The following is a 15,438-nucleotide window of genomic DNA, read 5'->3' on the forward strand; positions in this document are numbered from 1 at the left end:
CTTCACGGGCAAACCGATCCATCGGAGTAACGGACAGTGTGGATGCAGTATCTGGTTCTCTGGAGTTCCGGACGGATCGCACAAGTACCGTAGAGTTGGATCCTGCCTTGAACTTCTTCTTTATCGCCAAGTCGATAATAGGCCCGGTCAGGTTCCAATCTCTGGTTCCACAGCAATGTATGCTAGACACCGGGGGGAGCTCCAGATTGGCGATGGCTGAAAGGAGCTGTTTAGCCTCGGTAAGAAGGAAAACTGAAGGCTTAAAAAAATTAAATGCTAAATTGAACATTAACAGCATGGTTGATTTTCGCCATAGATGTCACTAGTAAAGCAAAATTATTTTGTATGCAGAAAACCGGAAAATGTTGACGTTTACGAAATAAGAACCTTTATTTATTTATTTATTAGTCTACACTCGGGGTTGAACGTTCACGTTGATCTTTTCCAGGTTTGTAGAAAAATCAATTCTACCCTGTAAACTATCCGTGATGAGCAGGGCCCGTGAAGTGTCTCTCCGAGTACGTAGAAGCTCCAGATCAATTAGTTGACATCGACTAATCCGGAAATAGATTTTATGATCATCTGCATACGATAGACGAGGGCCTTCGAGGACCAGATTCACGTCGTTTAAGTACAACAGGAAAATCAACGGGCCTAGGTGACTTCCTTGAGGTATCCCTGACGTGGCTGGGTAAGTAGCAGACTGACATTCACCAACGGTTACCATCAGCTGGCGATCACTGAGATAAGAGCGAAACCATCGCAGGAGGTTGCCATTCACCCCGAGTATATCTAACTTAGCAATCGCAATTGCATGGTTCAGTTTATCGAATGCAGCCGACAAGTCGGTGTAAATTCCGTCTGTTTGAGCCCGTTCTGTCATGCTTTCCGTGACATACGATGTCAGACAAAGTAGATTAGGGGTATTAGAACGACCGGAAACGAAGCCGTGTTGATCACTACTTAGATACTGCTTACAATGAGAGAGCAGGGGCTCCATGATGACTAACTCGAATAACTTCGAAACTGCGCTCAACGATGTGATTCCACGGTAATTATCCACGTCCCGTTTGTTTCCCTTTTTGTGAACTGGAAACATATGTGCAAATTTCCAACAAGATGGAAATATACCACTCGCGATGGACATGCGGAGTAGATGCTGCAACGGTGTCAGCAAGCTGGCGATATGCTTCTTCAGAAATACTGATGGGACACCATCGCGTCCTTGGGTTGAAGGACGACTTAAGTTGTTGTGCTGCAGTGGAAATCATCTCGACGTCGATGTCAATTGCACCCAACGCTTGACCGGAGAGTGGTACATTACAAGCTGCTAGGATAACGTGGTCGTCGGTTAATATCTCATCAGCGAATACGCTGGCAAACTTGTCTGAAAACAAGCGACAGATCTCCTGAGAGGTGGAAGCAACTTCTTCGTTGAACATCATTGACGATGGTATGCCAGACTCTTTGCGCTGCTCGTTAACGTAATTCCAGAAGGACTTCGGGTGTGACTTGAGTTTACTCTGAATCCCACGTTGATATCGCGAATAGCATCGATGGCTAATTCGCTTGAACTCATGATTGAGCCTAACGTAATGATGTTTCAACGATAGCGTACGATACTTGGTGAATTTCCTTAGTGCCGCTCGCTTGGTCGATTTCAACTTTCGCAATTGGCTCGTCTGCCAAGGAAGGTCTAGGACGCTTCCCCTGTCTATGCTAGACAGCACGTCGATGATACTACTATGATCAGCTTTCCAAAAATCGTATGACACGTTTGTGGAAATGTCTTCAAAATCCCGAACATGACTATCTTGGACAGTGACAACCAAAGGAGGATGATGAGGAACTTACTTTACTAGTGGAGAAGGTGCCGTGGAGATAACTGGAGCAGTGCCCTGAGCGCTAACGAAACAGAGGTCTAAGCTTCGATTGTCCTCGCTAACTACGTCATTGATTTGAGATAGCGTTGCTGCACTATAGCTATCGAGAAGGCTAACTGATCCTGTATGAAATATAGAGCGTACAGGGTCTGGATAGAGAAAGCCACTGTGAGATGGTTTCCACGGAACACCAGCTAGATTGAAGTCACCCAGAACAATTCTAGATAGAGCTGAAATTAGGGCGTAACAGCTTTTGCAAACAATGATTTCTCGAAAGTCATGGCTTTCCCTGGCAAATCGACATCACCATCGAGTAGGGGAAGACTTCCCCTACTCGATGGATATGTTGGTTTGTGTAGGCGTGCCTTGAATTCCTAAAAATCAACGAGAGAAGTCATTGTTTACAAAGGCTGTTACGCCCTAATTCCAGCTCTATCTAGAATTATTATCTCATCAAGTTCGTTGTTCGATAAGTTCGTTGTCACGAACAAGGTCAGCAGCAGTGTGTACAGTCAGTTCAACGGCAACCCATGCTTGTTCCACACAGTCCCACGCGTCATTTTCTAAAGCTCGCGTCTTCAAACCGGAACGGACTGCCACAAGAACACCACCTCCATTAGATTTCCGACTGTTTTTAGGATTTCGGTCGCAGCGAAAGACTTCATACTCGCGTCCAAACCTTTTTCAAATAACATATTTTTGGTAGGTACAAGTGGTTGGTAGTTTTAGCTTTACCATAGTCCAACGCTGATATTTTTGCTTCCAACACTGATATATTTGAATAAATGTTCAAATCTCCAGATATTAAAATTGACAACTTACATTTAGCGTTCGCTGTTAAGTCACTTGAACATCGACCACCAGATCTGAGGTGTGTTGAATAAACTCATTTGACTCGTGTAATGCGAGTTTAAGGCTTTTCCCAAGTAACATTGCAAGCTTTCTGAAGTTTATATAACATTCTACCAGTTTAAATCACCCTGATACAACGAAATTGCTACTTGGGTTTTGTTCGAGTCGAAACAACGTTGCATGTTCACCAGCTTGAGCTTTGTGGAAAGTATTCGACTGGTGACGCTCTCCACATGGTGATTATAACCAACCACGCATGCACTGGTGTTCAATTGACAACGTCATCCAATGTGATGTTTCACCACTACCGCTGTCCTGTAGCACTCTTTTGGTTGGTATGTATTATTTGTGCCTTGGCGGCCAAAGGAATCTTGGGCGTAATCTGCTCGATCGCATTCTCGATCTGGTTTTTTGTTTGCCTGATTGTGAGGCGGCTAATGGGAATAGCTGCTCAGCTCCATTGCTACCCGGTGACTCTCACCACCATCCGCTTGAGATCTCTCTACCCGCGCTTGTGGTGTGCTGGTGTGTGACAAACCGATTGAAAGACATGAGGAGCGACCTCTAAACTTTCGAATGATTGATTTTGCGGCCCTTTCGGACTTTCTGCTAACCGTTGACTGGAATGTGATTTCTACTATCATCGATGACGATGAAATGGCGGAAATTTTTAGTTCCAATCGTTCAATGGCTTGTTTCGAATGTCACACTAATTCGGCCGTCAGTTTCGCTCGCCTGGAGTACTCTCCGTTTACGGGGTTTAAAACGCACACGCAATGCTTGTCAACGGAAACTACGTCGTCAACGAACACCTGGCAACAAACGAAGTTTTCAGCAAGCCAGCAATGCGTACCGGTTTTCGAATGCCACTCTCTGCAAATCTTACGTATTGCATGTTCAAATGGGTCTGGGAAGAAATCCACGTGGTTTTTGACGCTTTGTTAACTCCAAACGGAAAAAGTGCAGTGATCCCAACGAATGTCCATCTGAACGAAATGATTACAGCGTCAGCTACAGTGTCATGCCAGTTGTTCGCCAAGCATTTTGCATCCGTATTCGCGTCGAATCCCGCCTCAAACTTGGAAATCGATGAAGCCACCCGTGATGTTCCCGCTGATTTTGTTGAGCTTGGGCTATTTGCTGTAAATCCAGAAATGGTCTCATTGGTCCTAACGGTTTGCCTGCAGTTAGAATATGTCATTGTATTGCCGCTTTAGCACAGCCGTTAAGTGATATCTTCAATCGCTCACTTCAGCAAGCAAAATTCCTTCGCATTTGGAAGCAATCGTTTATGACAGCCATTTTCAAACGAGGCGATCGTCACAATGTCTCTCAGCTGTCTCGAAATTGTTTGAGATCATAGTGGGTGGAGTTATTCTCGATGCCACAAAAAGCTACATATCCATTGATCAACACGGATTCATGCCCGGACGATGGGTTAACACCAATTTGTTGAATTTTAGTCGAAGTGCATAACAAGTATGGAGGAAAAAGCGCAAATCGATTTAATTTATACCGACCTGAAGGCAGCGTTCGGTAAAATTGATCATAACATACTGCTACACAAGTTATCTCGTTTTGGAATTTTTGGTTTTTTGGTTGGAATCATACCTTACAGAGCGTGTATCTTCGCCGTTTTCAAACAATTCTGGAGTTCCACAAGGTAGTAATCTAGGACCGTTGCTGTTTATTCTGTTCTTCAACGATGCTGTTTTGGTTCTGGGCAAAGGATTCAAGCTAGTCTATGCAGATTATTCAAAGCAGTACATTGTGGTGCGCAAAAGGAATGTTGGCTTCTGCAAAACTCGATGACTTTGTTTGCCGATTGGTGCCAGAGAAACAAACTGACTATTAGCGTGGAAAAATGTATAATGATAATCACGTTTCACCGCATGGTACATCCAATTTTGTTTGACTATCATACCGATGGCGATACTCTTACCAGAGTTACCAATGTGGCTGATCTGGGGGTTCAACTTGACTCAAAAATGACTTTTGATTTACCCCGTTCAGCGATCATATCGAAAGCAACGCGACAGTTGGGCTCAGTTGTGAAGGATTTGTCGGACCCACATTGTTGGAAGTCATTGTACTGTGCACTTGACCGTCCAATTTTGGAAAATGCGTCCGTCGTTTGGCATCCTCGCCATGTCGCGTGGTACCTAAGGATCGAACGGATTCAGAAACGATTTATTCGTCTGGCACTGAGAAACTTGCCGTGGATTGATCCTGACAATTTGCCACCGTATTTGATTAATTTCCTTTGAATTACGTTATACATGATGACCATTCTTCTACTTCTTCTACGTATTTCAAGCTTGTTGCTTTTTGCATTTTAGCCTATTTCGTGCTCTCATCTTAGTGTTCTAGATGCACTGCCACAGTTATTAATTGAGTGCTTTCGATGCCTGTACCATTTTTGCATTAGTTTAATTTTGTGGCAAATACAATGGCCAGGAAAGTCGAGAAATTTTCAACCCCAGATAATTCCTAGACCGGACCGGGAATCGAACCCAGCGACCTCCAGCGGGGTCGTGCTTTAAATCTGCCCTCTTACCGACTGAGCTAAGAGTGGCCCCATACATGATGACCAGCAAATAGCATTTTGAAATTTTTCGGATTTTCCCGGAGTTTTGTAAATTTTACTGGCTTTAAGTAATGTTTAAACCAATGAAGACACTAGGTTAAATAGGGTTGAATAGATCATTACTACAACTGAGATTTTTCGTAGATCTTGCGTTCGAAATCTTCTAAATCGGTAGTGAACCTTGATAATTCCTTAAGGAGTTGTTAAAAACATCTTAGGAATTTTCACAATTTTTTTTTTCTAATGATTGTTCCAGGAATTCCCTGAATCCATAAATCCATTTTAAATATACTTTAATTCTCCTTACAATTCCCTTGCATACAATTAACCTCAGAAATGTCTTAAATTTCTACTCACAATAATCTGAATTCTTTTGAAAACTCGTGAAGAGTCAAAATCTTTTGTCTTAGACATTTGATTTATTTTAAGTTAGATTTTGTTTTTTGCATTCCAAATATTCGAGTCTCAGAGTATTGATGTGCTGAGATTTTAAAATCTAACTTTTCAAAAACTCGAAATCATAAAAACTTGCCCAAATCGGGATCATGATTTGTTTTCCGAATTTTTCTTGAAAACATGCACAGTATTTTTTCCGAAAATTTCTTTTGAATAAAGAATCTCAATGCGTATTCTTGGGATTCTTCTTCGAATACTCCTGCAAATTCCATTGGAATATTTATCTGTACGTTATTAGTATTCTCTAAAAACTTCAATGTAGCTACTACTTGAAATATTGTTTGATTTATGCTTAAGAAATATTTGAAATGATTCTCAGAATTCCCATCATCCCATACTCCTTTGTGTTCCATTGAAATTCGCTTGAGAATTGCGTTTAAATACTCCACTGAATTCCATTGAGCATCTCAATTTAATTTCCCGCGGAATTCTCCTGATCCTTCCACTTCTTAGAATTTTTTTGGAACTATCCTCAACATTTCCATCGAGTTCTCTTCAAGAGTATCCTGGAATTTGTCTCAAAACTACCTTAGACTTTTTTCTAAAAATATCCTTAACCTTATTTCAATTTGATCCCGGAATTCCAGTCTGAACTCTTTAGAATTCTTTTAAAATTCTCTTTAAAAATTATCCAAAAATTTCCTCATAATTTCAATAAGATTGCTCATGTATAATTTCCAAAATAATTTTTTTCTTCGAAAATTCCCGTCAAATAATGGTTACAGTCCCAAGAAGTTTCGTCGAAGCTTTCCCTTGGAATTCACCCAGAATTCTCTTCAGGTTGCTTATGGGATTCCCCTCAGAACTGCTTTGTTATCTTCCCTTAGAGTTCGTTAGTTGCTCTCCTAGCAATTTCCTGTAAATTATGCAAAATATGAAATGTGCAAGCAGTCTTCAGACAGTCTTGAAGTTCTTATCATAACTACGTTTTAATACTCCTCAGAATTCCTTAAGATTTATCCATAGCTATACTGCCGGTAATCGCTAGTCAGTCCCATCTGCATGTTTATCGATTTTGAGTTAGCATCATTATTCAGTTTATCTTTCTATGTTTTTTGAGAAAAATGTGGTTTGTTCTTGAAAAATTAAAAACAATTCCAAGTCAAATTGTCCCACAGCGAAAAGTAACCGCAAGTCAGTCCCATTAGAAAAAAAAAATAAGTTAGAAATGTTAGACAACACATCGCATCATGAGATTTGTGTCAAGGCAGATTTTGTCCACTTCCCCTAGGGTATCTGGAACATGTCCGGATGTGGCCAATGTAGTTCTTACGAAACTCAGTTTGACCGCCAATGGATTTGGCTTTGCATTCTCATGTGATTGAATGTATCGCTTGATGGATTTTGATTTAAAATGGATTTACCACTTCCTCGGGGATACCCGGAACATGTCCGGGTGTGTCCAACTTGGTGCTGGTCCCTCAGCATGACTCTTATTGATCTTATTTTTGAATGCTCATGTGAATTGATTTATCGCATGGTGGGTTTGGCACGTTTATGAAAATCTCTGGTCTGATGAAGACCCATACTAACCGGAATATGTTCCGGCCATTGCTCTGGAACCAACGGAATAAATTCCAGAAACATTCAATAACGTTCTATGGGACCATGGAATCTTTCAACTGTTCAATACCGCCTAAAACTACAGAACGATACTGAATACTAAACTAATGCAGCATCGTCATGGAATTGTGACTGACTTTCGGTTATTTTTCTTATTGACGTTAAATGTAATCGCATGTCAGTCCCATTCAGATTTTGGCTATAAAATAAAAATTTCACGATAATTTTCCAATATTTTTGGGTAAACATAGATGCAGTCTATCACATTGTATGTTAATTTTAAAATTTATCCCTCCAGAATAAGTGTCAAATCAGAAAACTTGAAAAATCTTTGAACGCCGTTTTCTCATTTCCAGTTTTTTACAGATGGGACTGACTTGCGATAATGGGCAGTATATGGCAAAGAATATTTAGGGCCAATTTTAGCGTATTTGGCTATCATGGCTGGTTACAACTTATGATGAATTTTCGTGAACTTTCCTAATTTTCCGTCAGATTTTTGAGGTTTTCCATTTGCTCATCGCTGAGTTCCTGCACTTTTGGCGATTATGAGTGGACTAAACATAAAATTGGGTCGCTCTCATTGGCCGTGAAGAATACCAGTGTTGCCTACTGAGTAGCATGTCAGAAGAATAACATCGTCCTAATTAATTAATAACTCATTTTCCTGAATTAAGTTTCATGCAAATCGGAGGAGGTCGAGTCTGATCGATTAAAGGCTGACTAAAAGTAAATTGGTACGCCCCTCACTTCTATAGAGAACAACTGGTGCAAGTTTGATCAAAGTAGTCGATTGCGTTCAAAAATAACGTCAAATGGAACTCGAAAGAAGAAAACATATTGTGCACAAACACCTGGAAAATCCAGAGTGGTCTGGTTCCAAGCTGGCTAAAGTGCTAAAGATGCCGAAAACAACAGTTTGTCGAGTGCTCAAAACCGACAAGGAACCCCGGAGTGTGAAAAGGAATCAGCGAACCTACGAAAAAACTGGAACCAGGGATCGTCAGCTGCGCAGCAAGGTGTTGAGGTGCGTTAAAGCCAACCCCGGTCTTTCGATCCGAGATGTAGCTAGAAGGTACAACGCCAACTTTTAAACGGTGCGGAACATCCTTGCCAGGGAAGGATACAAGTCGTACAAAGCCAGTAAACATCCGAACCAGCACATGAAGCAGAGCTCCGTGGTCAAAAAGCGTGCAAGGCTCTTGTACAATCGTGTTTTGACGAAACACAAGGGATGCACTTTGATCGATGACAAAACATACGTCAAACTCGATTTTAAGCAGCTTCCCGATCAAAAGTTTTACATCGCGACTGGACGTGGGGATGTGCCGGGAAGATTCAAGTTCGTGTTTGCCGACAAGATCGCGAAGAAGGCCAAGATTTGGCAAGTGATTTGCAGTTGTGGCCTGAAAACGGAACCATTCGCCACATCCTCGACGATGACATCCCAAGTTTACATCGTAGAATGCCTGAAAAAGCGTGTATTGCCGTTCATCCGCAAGCTCTCAGCAAAGTTATCTTTTTGCCCGATTTGGGCAGCTGCCACTATTCCAACCCGGAAAATTCCTAGACCGCACCGGGAATCGAACCCAGCCACCTCCAGCATGGTCTTGCTTTGTAGCTGCGCCTTTGCCGACTGAGCTAAGGGAGGCCCAATATCAAACGTCATTGACATTATTGACAGCGGGCAGCACTGGATCCCAGAATGATAGATTTCAAGGTTTAGCAGCCTAGAAAAATGTTCTAGGCCCCAATAATGGAAAACAAATCTGAAGAAGAAATGTATATAATGTCGGCCTAAGTGTCCCTAATTTGGGCCTATACATAAATTCAGCAATCGACCAAATTTTCAATAGCAACCAAAAATATCCATTAGTACCGTCCCAATGACGCGTTCATCTGGATAGAATTGATAAATAGCAGATTTTTAGCGATGGGCCCAATCTTAAATCCATAGGCCAACATTAGAGCCATTTCCCCTACCTATGGAATGTTTAAAAGAAATCAAATGGATTGAAAATGTTAATTCAAGAGAAAATCCGTGATGAAATACTCAGAGCGTAAAATGATTGACTGCTTAGGCTGAGTGTGAACGCGCTGCACTATTCAATTCATTGCTCTGTCCAGACCGTTTGCACTAGAGGTGGGCAAAACAGCTCATCTGGCTGAGTGGATGAATCCCATCCAGCTCACTAAAGGGAGTCGATTCTTTTGAACAGCAATTCAGCTCACATTGAAATTATAGAAATTATGACACAAATTAAAAATCGGAAAATTAATTAGTGGTCTTAGTGCTTAATACTGCATAAAATCGTAAAAGTAGACTAAACCAATAAATCCGTACCGTACAACATGGCTTTACTTTTCAATGTAAAACGCTACTAACGCAACAACTGATCAACCATCGCGTAAACTAAAATGCGCGCAAAATGTGCCAACAACAGTAAAACAAAAAAGGAATGCGAAAGAGCTAGGGGAATTTACGTATTCTCGGCAACCTAAGCAGCGACCTTCTTTCTATAGCCTTTTTCTCTAAGGAACGCACACATATGCAGTATTGGTTTGTTTACAATCTTTTGCTGCCAGCTGCTCTAACAATTTCAGTCGAAAGAATTGTCAAAAACTGTTTTGAAACGCTTTTACAAAGCTCCAATCTTCTCTAGTGAGAGCGAGTATTGTCGGCAACCAGTTTTTCTTGGGCAACCGTTCCATTTGAACTGCATGTAAATCTGCTGTTCTATTATCGGCAACTCGAAATCAGGTACAATTTTTAGTGTTTCATTTCAAGAAAACCTTGCTAGATTGCTTTTGCTCAGTGGTAAAAATATAGTCAAATTGAAGCTGAAAGCATAAAGAATCGTTTACATGCATTCAGCGAAGTGTTTTCGTAAGAAAATCCAGTGAAAATAGTATTTCAATTTGGGTTGCCGAAAATAGTCTGGCATGCCGAAGCCGTCATTTCCTCTATGTCACCTATGTCACACACGATGATATGATTGACATCCCCTTTTTTCAAGCTATGCAATCCAGTCTGCATTCAAATTTTATTTCTGATGTTAATTCTTCAGCAGAATTTCTCTCACTATTCTCGGCATCAGCTCAAAAAAGATCCGGAGAGCTGGACGGGTCCGAGAGAAGTCATCCTAAACAGCTTCCAGTGGATCATTCGGGTCGATGATTCGGATCCGGAGCTGAGCTGATAAGCTGGAGAGCTGCATTTCGCTTTTCGGTTTTTTGCTTTTGTGCGGATCTTCCGCTCCCCCAGAGAATGATGGGAAGAGAGGGGAGAGCGGTGACTGTTCAATGCGTAAGTGCAGTAATGAGTCCTTTTTTGAAAAGTTCCGCTATGAGTGATGGATTGAATGGTTTAGACTTGTGATATCAGTGAGCTGATGAGCTGTGGTTCCTAAAAAAAAAATGAACCGCGGGTCTTCAGCTCACTTTAGAGAATCGGGTCTATAGAATAGCTCGGGAGCGGATCGCCCATCCCTAGTTTGTACCAAACGGTAAATGACGAGGCAACGAAAGAGCCAACAAAAACATTCAGTCACTCACAGGCAGGCGACTCACACCACTTGCCTTCGCTCACACAGCATGTAATTGAGGTATTTTTCCATAGACCATGTACGCTCAGTCATTCAAAACAAGGATTGGGTACCATCACGGAATAATAAACGTGTTGACTGCGCTACTGACTGAGTGCTCGGCTGTCAGTGACTCGTTTACTTCTCAATTATTCAGACTCTCACAGGGACAAATGGCAGTTCATATTCATATGAAAATGACTCATTGAACCTGAATGTTTTGCGCGCTGGAATTAATACAAAACTCTGGGAGTTCTGACCAGGATTTCAAGATAATTATGCGATAATGTCCTTAGGACATCTGAGATGAATTCTAAGAAAATTCTAGGGAGAAGAAAGGAAGATATCACGAGGCATAGTGGCAAAATGGGAAGAAGGGAATGGACATGAGATTGAACCCCCGACTGGGCTACCGAGCCTCGTCTCCGCTGTTGGTGGCAGCGTTGCCAGATTGTTTTAAAGTTTATCGGTATCAAAGGATTTAAAAAATCGGTATTTATCGGTATTTACTGTTTTAATTTATTTTATATTTAAGCTGGGTTTTAAAGCTAAAATTTTAACTTTTGGACTATGATCAGAAAATTCTGAAAGAAAACTCCGGGGAGTGTTTGAATTAGCTTCTGAAGGGACCATCCAGAGAAAGAAGGAAAAAGCTCTTCTGGTCGAAATTTGTGGAAAGTTCTAAGAAAAGTCGGAGAAACATTTGGGAACTACCAAGACAAGAATTGAGAAACTTCTACACTGATAAAATTGATTCCATTAAAATTCCACATGATTTTCATGTGTCCACGCATTAACAGAATTCACTCAGAAATACGCATGAAATATATGAGACAAATGAACAGTATGTGTGGTTACACATGAATTGTATGTGTATACATAAGAACACATAAGAATATTCAAAGAAACCATCGAAAAAAAAAATAGGATGTTACATCCAAAGGAAGCCAGAAAAGTTTCGGAAAATAGAAGTAAATTTCAGAAGTAGCCAGTTCTAGGGGAAGCCAGAAGAAGTTCGGAAAACCCTTCCAATAAAAGTCAAAAATCTATGGCTTATGGACAACCTTCCAGAAGAAGACGGAAGAAACTTCCTGAAGACGCTGGCAGACACTGTCGAAAGAAACAATGACATAATTCCGGAAGAAAGAGATTTCTGGGGGATGTTCTAATGATCCAGCAAATTTTCCTGATATTCATAAAGCATCCCTGAAGACCCCACAATGCTCCTGAAGTTCTCGGAACATTCCTGAAATGCACTTAGGAATATTCCATAGTTCCACGGAATTTCTTAAAAGCTCTTGTAATTTTCATGAAGTTAATGGGGCTGTTTAGAGTTCTCTGATCATCATCCAAACACTCGGAACTTCCCTGATTATAATGAGGCTACCTGAGTATCTATAACCATCTTTGAAGGTATCTGGACTTTCTTGAAGATTACGAAATGCCTTAGGTGCTCTCACAATTTTCTTGAATTTATTGTATCATTATCTCTGATCTTCTCGATTTTTTAAATTTTAATTCTTGGCACTGTCAATAAAAAGCACGGAATTTCCCATAAAATGTTCTCACAATGTTCTACTGTTCATGTAACTTCCCTTACGTTTCCTAAATTTGTGGAAAATTGCCTCAGTTTCTCGGAAATCCTTTAAAATATCAGCATTTCCTTGAAATGAATTGATCTGTCCTGATGTTCACGTAGCTTCCCTAAAGTTCTCTCAATTCTCCGAAACAAATTTAAGTTTCTTGAAAACCATTAAATTTCCCTGAAGTTTGAACTAGTGAAGTTTCCAAAATATTTCTGATGTTTTCGTAAGTTCACTGGAGTTCGCTGGACTTTCCTGAAATTTTTGGGTTTTGAAATTTGAACAGAAGTTAATGGAACTATCTTTAATTTATCGGAACTTACTCAAAAGTCTAAACTGTTCTGAAGTTTCAGAACTTCTTAAAAGTTCCTGCAGCTAGTGTGAATCCGCAATAAACATCTGGAAACATCCCTGAAGTTCAGGGGAGGTTCAAAAAACTGGTGGGAAGCGATGGCTGAAGAAGCTTCCAAGGGAAGTTGAAATAAGTTTTCAGGAGGAATCGAAAATAAGGTTTTGATGTGTGGAAGAAAATTCAGGAAGTAAAGAATGAACAAAAACTTTAGGAAGCTAAATAATGTTTAAAAAGTATTTCGCGATTCTCTAAGAATGACCAGAAAGAGCCATCGACAGTTTCTCGATTCATGGGTAGTCAAAAACGGTGAAGAAATGGAAACATTAGTCAAAATAGTATCAAGCATATGACATTTTCAAAGTTATTTTTTTTTTTTTGAATAATTTTGAGGGCTCCAAAATTTTAGGTTATTCTAAAAGATACAAATCTCTCACAGTAATTTTCTCTGAAATTCAAGCACGGGTAGGCAATCATAATTTTGATCATTTAAAAAATCGGTATTCTGAGGAATCTTATCTGTATATCGGTATCCAGTTCGGAAATCGGTATAAATACCGATAAATCGGTATATCTAGCAACGCTGGTTTGTGGTTCTCTAGTTCTGAGCTACAATAAAACACGGGCAGGATAATAAACCTGAGTAGTTACTCCCAGGACTTATCAGACTAAGGTTGAACTTTTGTCCCACGATGAGGAAAATTAATACAATACTTATTTCCAACTCAGAGAGGACCAGCAAGATTAGCCATCAGAACTACTTAGGACCTGCAAGTCGATTTGTGTATTTTCAGCTTCTGTCAACCGTACGATCAATATTAATCAAACGAAAAATACATCTTATAACCAAACGAAAGAACTGAGTCAGTGCAAAACTAAAAATTAAATTAATTCGTATCTTAGAAAACCTTAAGACACAGCTTTTTGAAAATTTAAACAAAGACAGCAAACATAACAAGAATCCGGTGTATAGATTAACTACAAAGTTATTCATCCGATTGGAAAATGGGAGAAACATCTATGGTTGGGAATGCCGTAGGTGTATGCATGTGTGTTTGAAAGGAACCAAATTGAAGCGGAATTTCCGATTAAATCCTTTGATGTTACAACCAATAGCGCATGATTTTGCGTTCACACGGCGATGGTAATGAGTTGATAATTCCAGTTTGAAAAATCTTCGCGGAAAAAAAAACTAGCATTCACCCGCCAGAAATGATCAATCGGAGACACACACGCACACACGCACGCACATACATACGAAAAAAGCCAACATTTACACACCTACAATGACATCAAGCCCATATGAAAGATGTGTGTGTAGGAGAGGGAGAAGGGGGTGCTCGGTGGGATCCCAATGAATAGTGAGCTGTTGGTGATCCAATTGGTGGACTGTTTTTGTTTGTTTCAGAGTGCAAGCGAGATTGAAAATATTTCCGTTCTCCTATTCATGGCTCCCTCGTTGGATAAGACAAAAGAAAAATATGATAGAAAAGCAAGCTTTGAAAAAAAAGTGTAGGAAATTACTAACACAAAGTAGTCCAAATCAAGGAGCGAAAAAAGAGGTGATGCTGATTTTTTATCAAATAATAAAAAAATAAATAATGGTGGAAAGGGAGAACATATTCACAAAGTCATGTACATGTTAAGGTGTAGAGTAGAGTTGAGGTATTAAAATACTAGCAATAAAGTCAAAATCATATCCGGAAAGCAAACTGAAACCAAATTAAACGAATGATGAATGAAATGAAAAACGGGTAATTTTGTTAATGCCAACTTTGAATGACAGAACAATGAACACTTTGAATATTTACGTTTAAACCAAAACATGATAACAGAACGAAAGAAAAAAAATGAAACATAAAAAACTGATAAATCAAAAACAAAACAAAAAAACGACTTAGGTTAAAGGACAAGACAGTAGGAATCGAGTAGCAGACAAGCGCGACATTAATTTGCCTACCTTGCCATGCTACAAAGTCTCCAGCTTCACCTGAACAGAGAACAAAGAACAGAAAAGAGAATATATTGATTGGTTTTCGTTAATCAAGTGGAAAACTCTTGCTCAGTTTTTCGATAAACATTTGTGGTAACATTGGATTTGTTTCTTTAGGATATTTTTTATTTTATCGTTAAAAAGTGATTTTGTGACGCGCGAGCAGGGAGCTGTGTATCAATTTCACATTGCGGGAATGGGTGTGAGAGAAATAATAACAAACAAAAAATAATACAAAAGAAAATACGAATCGGGAGCATGACAAATTTGTTCTCCACCGGAAGGTGGATTGATCGGGGAAATATTCACGAAAAAGTACGAGAAAATGACACTTTTTCTCCAGAAATGTGTGTTTGTGTAGTACGGAAACGATACTAGAGAGATGAAATTAGGAATAAAGCAATCAACTGAGCGTGGTAGTAAGACTAACTAAAGGAAACTTTCGTTAATAGGTGGAACTCAAGTTGTTATGAAAACTACTCAGAGATGGTGTATCAATGGAAGAATTGCCTAAGAGTGAGATTTATATGCAAATTAGGTGTGATTAATCAAGGAAACTCAAACAAACTGAAACACTAACTGAAAATA

General features: G+C 40.0%; 1 protein-coding gene across 5 annotated transcripts in view; it reads right to left on the reverse strand.

Annotated features, from left to right (window-relative positions):
• The window catches only part of Ssdp (Sequence-specific single-stranded DNA-binding protein), a 226,706-nt gene that overhangs the window by 39,899 nt on the left and 171,369 nt on the right, over positions 1-15,438 (reverse strand). For 4 of the 5 annotated variants that reach the window (XM_065225969.1, XM_065225967.1, XM_065225970.1 and 1 more), the window contains one exon: positions 14,818-14,847. The exons of the other annotated variant lie outside the window; for it this stretch is intronic. In XM_065225969.1, the coding sequence (XP_065082041.1) occupies positions 14,818-14,847 (30 nt within the window). The remainder of the gene's footprint in view (positions 1-14,817; positions 14,848-15,438) is intronic. 5 annotated transcript variants of the gene reach the window in all.

Source organism: Ochlerotatus camptorhynchus, unplaced genomic scaffold, assembly GCF_037179485.1.
Source record: "Ochlerotatus camptorhynchus isolate MF236.1 unplaced genomic scaffold, CSIRO-AGI_Acam_v1.1 ptg000242l, whole genome shotgun sequence".
Taxonomy (NCBI): domain Eukaryota; kingdom Metazoa; phylum Arthropoda; class Insecta; order Diptera; family Culicidae; genus Ochlerotatus; species Ochlerotatus camptorhynchus.